We start from the raw sequence: 5,798 nt of genomic DNA, 5'->3' as shown, positions 1-5,798 counted from the left end.
GTATGCGGATGCTGTATGCAGAAGCTGTCTTCAGCTTAATGCAGAAGCTGTATGCGGATGCTGTATGCAGAAGCTGTCTTCAGCTTAATGCAGAATCTCTATGCAGAAGCTGTATGCGCAAGCTGTCTTCGACTTTTGGACGTATAATACCAGATCTCCCACCTATCAATAGTATTATCACCATCCACGTTTATTCGAACAATATTCCCTGGTTTAAGTGGAGGAAGCACGCGCACTCGATGGTGTGTGTTGCAGTTCGCCTCGTATCACATTTGTGACCTGCTCCAGCAAAACCAGGATTAAGTAGGAAATTCTACAAATTTAGTTATGTGCGTATCTGAATATATTAGGTTCTCTGTCCGAGATACAGGGAGAAGGAAGACGAAGAAGACGGATGTCACACAAAACACTTCTGTATTTTAGAACCGCCATTTGTCCGAGAGCACCCGGATGTACAACGTATTTATTACGTCTAGTTTACATGGCCGTATATAGATGGCGTATCACTAGTTAAAGAAACACTGTACGGCAATTACTGTGAACCAAGCTCAGTACATGACAGAATAGATCATTTAATTACCTTTAAAATGATATATAATATTTGGCTATATCTAAAGAATTGACCGATCTACAGCAATTTGAAGATCGGAAACCGACTTATTCCGGAATATGCAGCTTTTGAGATAAGGGTCACAGTCGGGGATGAGCAGTCATGGACCCTTCAAAAAATATTTTTCTTTTTTTTTAAATTAAAAATAACCATAATAATCTAGAGATATCTGAACATAATGCCCTTAGGAACTTATTTTTGTAAAAATCTTATTTTTGTCCAGGTAGACCATTTTCAGCATTGTCATGTGTGCGTGCTCATTACTCAAAACAATGACTTGCAACTTAGTCCGTATTATGCTGGAGCGGGTCACATTTGTCTTTTTCATCCCTATCTCACTGCTTGTACTGTGACTACTCCCGCAGGGCTCTAAAAACACCGCGCAGAATCTCACAACAGCATAACCTAACACCTCCATGGCCACTTGTCAGGTAACTCATGTTTATTCGGCGTAAATGCGGTAAACTGTAACACAAAAATGAGGAGTGGTAAGTATACATTCGCTACTACTCCGTGATTACAGTCTCATAATCATCAATATGCAATGCCTGCCTCAGTTATCAAAAAACAGTAGTGAGCTTGGAAAATATTTAAAACATTAAACAGAACACACCCCGGTATGCTAAATAACCAGTAAAATGTAGTTTGGCACGTACTAGCACTGTTATACACATTAACTGCAAGCTCCGCCAGTCTTTACGAAACTAAATTCAAGAATTACAAATGTCGTGGGTTGTAATAACACGACGAAGACGAGCATAATGATTGAACCTGTACGAGTCTCACAGAACAAGTGTCCGTTACATTTTGGTGAGACCCACCACAACGCGTCAATGTAAATCTGCTTAAATTAACGATGACAGTTTCTGATTCACACGTAAACGTGTTCTGCGGCCATTCATCTGAATACTTGCACCGAATATTTATCAAAACCTACAGACTGTGCGCTGTCAGGGCTAGTTGTACGATGAACGTAAATTGGCAACAAAGCCAAACTAAAGATGGCAGCTTCCTACTAAGTCACGCTGCAACAAGCCAGTGTAACATAAGGTCGTAGTCACGACTCCTACCGCCATCTATCGGTGAGACAGAACACTGCTTGTAAGTTGGTCCACCCTAGTTTCCACTTCTTCTCCAACGTCAGAAGTTGCGTTCTTATTTCATAGCTCATTAGCTCAGCAGGTCCCACCATGGGCGTCCGCAGGGGGGGGGGCAACTACGGGGGATAAGGAAGGGGGGAAATCAAAAATTTGAAAAAATTACATGGAAAATACAAAATGAATAAAATAACATAAACATTTCTCAACAGTTCATTCAGTTAGAGCATGTTACTACTCTCGGAGCAGGAATTGGAGTCGTCGGGGATATCTTCCGAACTTGTCAATGACCCTGTTTATTAGCTCAGTCTTCTGGCTGTTCAATTTGTCGCGGTGGACACTTAGCATGCAGAGGCCGGACAGACGTTGATCACTCATCGTTGATCTTAACCAGGTCTTCATCCTGTTCAGTGTGCTGAAGGACCTTTCCACTGTACATGATGTTGCAGGCAGAGTCAGTGCGATGAGGATAGCCTTGCACACAGCAGGGAACAGAGTTGTCTGTTTCACCAGCTCGATCATACCCAGAGAGTTATCATCCAGTGGCTTATGCTTCTGCACGTCATACCACGCTAGAGCTTCTTCTACAAGGTTGTCAATGCCATACATTTCCTTGACAGATGAAACGATGTGCTTGAATTCACCTCTTTCTGTTTGCTCCATTTCTCTCGGATGTAGTGCGAAAATGTGAAAATATGGCGTGTTACTTTCACCAAAGCGACTTTCCAGAGACTGTATCAAGGAATCCATGTACGGGACATAGATGGTGCGGCGACAGTACTCCTCAATGGAGCCTCCTAGATTCGGCCGGTGGACCTGGCGTGCGCATCGCCGAGGCATAGTCAAGTCTATGCCCAGTTCTTCTGCCATGGTTTTTACCTCACGAATGATATCTTCTGAGAACACACGGTCTGCACCATCCCAGTGAGCTCGGAAAGCCTTCATCAACAGGTCGATGTGATCTCGGACTCCAATCATGTCCATGTTGACTGCCTGTAGCTGTTGGGTCACTGGCTCCAGCATCGCTGAGTACTTCACAATGATCGTCAGACAGATGAAGAACACTGTGGTTCCTGCTGCACACCTCAGCTGATTCGCCGTCTGACGCGTACTCTGTGACTCATGCTGGTTTGCCTCAAGTTGCTCCAGTTGTGCATAGATATCACAAAAGCTCTCTGAAAAGATGCGGATGCTTTTGTACTTTGCGCTCCATCTGGTTTCACACAACAAAGGTATATTTGGAACCAGTCTCCTGCGCTTGGGACTGTCACGGAAGAATTTAATGATAGATTTCACAGTTCCAGTCGTATTCCTCACATCTGCGACAGAATTAAGATCATTAACCACCAAATTCAATCGATGTGAAGAGCAGTGCACGAAAACAGCTTTGTGATAGGTGTTCCTGATACGGTCCTGTACACCATTGTCTTTTCCTGCCATGGTTGAGCATCCGTCCATCGTAGCCTTGGCCATGGAGCTTGTCGAGGTTAAGACCAAATTTTTTTGCTTGGTCGATGATAGTATCTGCAATTGTTGGAGCGGCCATCCTCTCCAGTGGAATGAATCCAAGGAATTCCTCATGTATGGTGGCTGAGTCATTCTGTTGTTCCTGCAGCTCAACAAATCGTACTCAATGGACAGTTGCTCGGTGCCTGATATGTCAGCAGTTTCGTCTGCAATGATAGAGAATCCATTTGATTCATTTACAGCTTTCACAATATTGTCTCTAACTACTTCTTCGGAGAGAACTACCAGCTCGTTCTGTACACGAACTGATGTGTATCTCGCATTTTTGCTTGTGCCCTCCATGTGATCCTTCAGGCCCGTGTCCCCTGCTTCTATCCTGAATCGCAGTAGGTCACAGAGGTTCCCCGATATACTCTCCTTTCCCCTCAATGCAATGTCACGGCAGCAACAGAACAGAATGCTGGATAGGATACGGAACAGTTTCTCTCGGTTTTGAGTGACTGCTTTGTTGACTGCTCGGTCCATCTGGCTCACGATGGTCAACTCTGGCCTTTGCACGGTGGTGAGGAAATTGTTGGCATCTTGCAGTGCGCCTTTGTGCCTGAAGGAAAACATGTGCTTCCTCGCGCACTCATTGATGTCTTTGTTTTTGAAGTCAAGTTGAATGCGAAGTCGTTGAACAAAAGGACGATGAACGCACCCATTAGACCTCGGTGCACTGGTTGAGGAAACAGCACACCGTATTTGCACAGAGCACGTTTCAAGTGACTTGAGTAGGCCAGACATGGAGAATATTGGTTTATCCACGTGTGGTGGAAACAGCGGGAGGCCTGTGAATCGTTCTGATAGCTGTAATCAGTTGGTGGGACGTATGTGTTCATCAGGAGGTCATATCTTCGATCATTGGTAAAATGTTCTGTGGTTTTGACATATGATCCAATGTCCAGATGATGAGGCAAGTCATTGGCCACTTTTGCAAGTGGTGTTTGGGGTGGCATCTGATTGATTGCTGTGAGTAACTGCTCGTCATGTCCTCCTCTGCGCTGCTCTGCTGGATCAGCATGCATCTCTGATGTACCCGGGGTGTCTTGATTGTTGTCAGAGTCATCAGACTTACGTTTTTTTAAGAACCTCCTGATATCCATTTCACATTTCTGAAAAATAAGAAAAATGAGGTTAAACATAACAATACAAACTTAATACACTGGGGGCCGTTGTCTTGGGGAGAAGGTCTGTCGCATACCAAAACCACCACTCCCCTTGACCTTAGTTTGACCTTGACGTCGACTTACATTTCCTCTTCGGCCTCCTAGGGTAACCAGATTCCATATACTCGCACATCTGAGGCAGACCAGTTGTCTAACAAACCTTTGTCTTTGTGACTTATTTAACTTTACCTGCCTTCTACGTCCTTACAGAGATATTCCATTGATACTAGATCACGGGGGATACATGTAGTTGGCGACAACTGCTCGTTTCTAGTTGTTGCTTCCATTAGCAGATCTGACCGCACAAAAGAAGAGCTCTATATGGTCTTGAGACAGCTTGTAAGTCAGGAGATACTTCAATTTAGGAGCTTCAGATTTCACGAGCGAGTCAAACAGTCCTTGCATACTACGAATGCCAACCATGAACCCAATGAAAGGCGTCTTCTTCCGTGATCAATGCATTGGCTCCCCATTGCTGTGTGTTAGTCGAGACAAGTAGGTGTATGTTTGTTGTAAGAAGTCCCGCCATTCAGATTCATTTTCCTTTTTCAGAGGTGCTTCAATCTTTTCAATTTTCATTCAATCGAAAAGTTGATCGATAAAGCTTCAAGTCTTTCGCACAAAACTCGATTGCGTCTGCAACGCTTGAGCTAATTGTCTTGGCCGCTAGATTAACTTTCATTTTTTTGCCTGTGCCATTGTATGTGTGAAGCTCTCAGTTTGTTCCCGAGGCGAAGTCCTTGTTTCTCTTGCCCCTGCAATAGCTGTCCATGAAATATTCTGTCATATTCTTCTGAGGACATGGTCTGACGGAGCAATTGCAAAACTTTTTTGTTTCAGCGGTGACCTACCATTTTTATGGCTTTAAAAGACCATGAAATGTACTTTCCGCTGACATGCGAAGAGTAAGTGTCTGATAACCTTTTGACCCTCAAGAGGAGGGTTAAACATGGATTTGTTTACTGTTAGAAAGAATTTGACTGCCGGGTTTGCTAGTAGAATCTATACATGCTTGGATGTATAAGGCTACAATGTCACAGTAAAATTTCAAAAGCTAAATTTGGTTGAAGAAGGTTTATGCTCCTTAAATCGTATAATTTCTATGGCATTCTGTACTGTAAGTGTGTTACATGCAACTTATGCCACTGCCAGTGGCCACTGCCTGTGCATGTGGTGGTTATAGTACTGTGTAGTGTTTGCCTGCGTTAATTAGTTACATGTGGCAGCTCTCTATTTCAGCCTGTAGGCTTGCGTAGGTAAATGGATGAGTGCTTACCTATTCTGTCTTGCAAATAGTTGTTGCTACTAAGTACGATGGGAGCTTCCATCTTTAATATTAAACGTACGCGCCATCTCGTGGCAACTTTCATAACGATCCCAACGAACATTCTTTTGAGAAGGTTCCTGATACCATCC

At 43.8% G+C, this 5,798-nt stretch overlaps 1 protein-coding gene across 1 annotated transcript in view; it reads right to left on the bottom strand.

Annotated features, from left to right (window-relative positions):
- Nucleotides 1–1,941: 1,941 nt before the first annotated feature.
- The window catches only part of LOC106811296 (zinc finger MYM-type protein 1-like), a 9,455-nt gene continuing 5,598 nt past the window's right edge, over nucleotides 1,942–5,798 (bottom strand). The window contains exons 3-4 of the mRNA XM_014814867.1: nucleotides 4,195–4,328; nucleotides 1,942–3,892 (exon numbers count right to left, since the gene is read on the bottom strand). Of these exons, the coding sequence (XP_014670353.1) occupies nucleotides 1,942–3,892; nucleotides 4,195–4,328 (2,085 nt within the window). The remainder of the gene's footprint in view (nucleotides 3,893–4,194; nucleotides 4,329–5,798) is intronic.

Source organism: Priapulus caudatus, unplaced genomic scaffold, assembly GCF_000485595.1.
Source record: "Priapulus caudatus unplaced genomic scaffold, Priapulus_caudatus-5.0.1 Scaffold526, whole genome shotgun sequence".
Classification (NCBI taxonomy): domain Eukaryota; kingdom Metazoa; phylum Priapulida; class Priapulimorpha; order Priapulimorphida; family Priapulidae; genus Priapulus; species Priapulus caudatus.
Note: the sequence above shows the minus strand (reverse complement) of the source record. Positions and strands in the feature narration are given on the sequence as shown.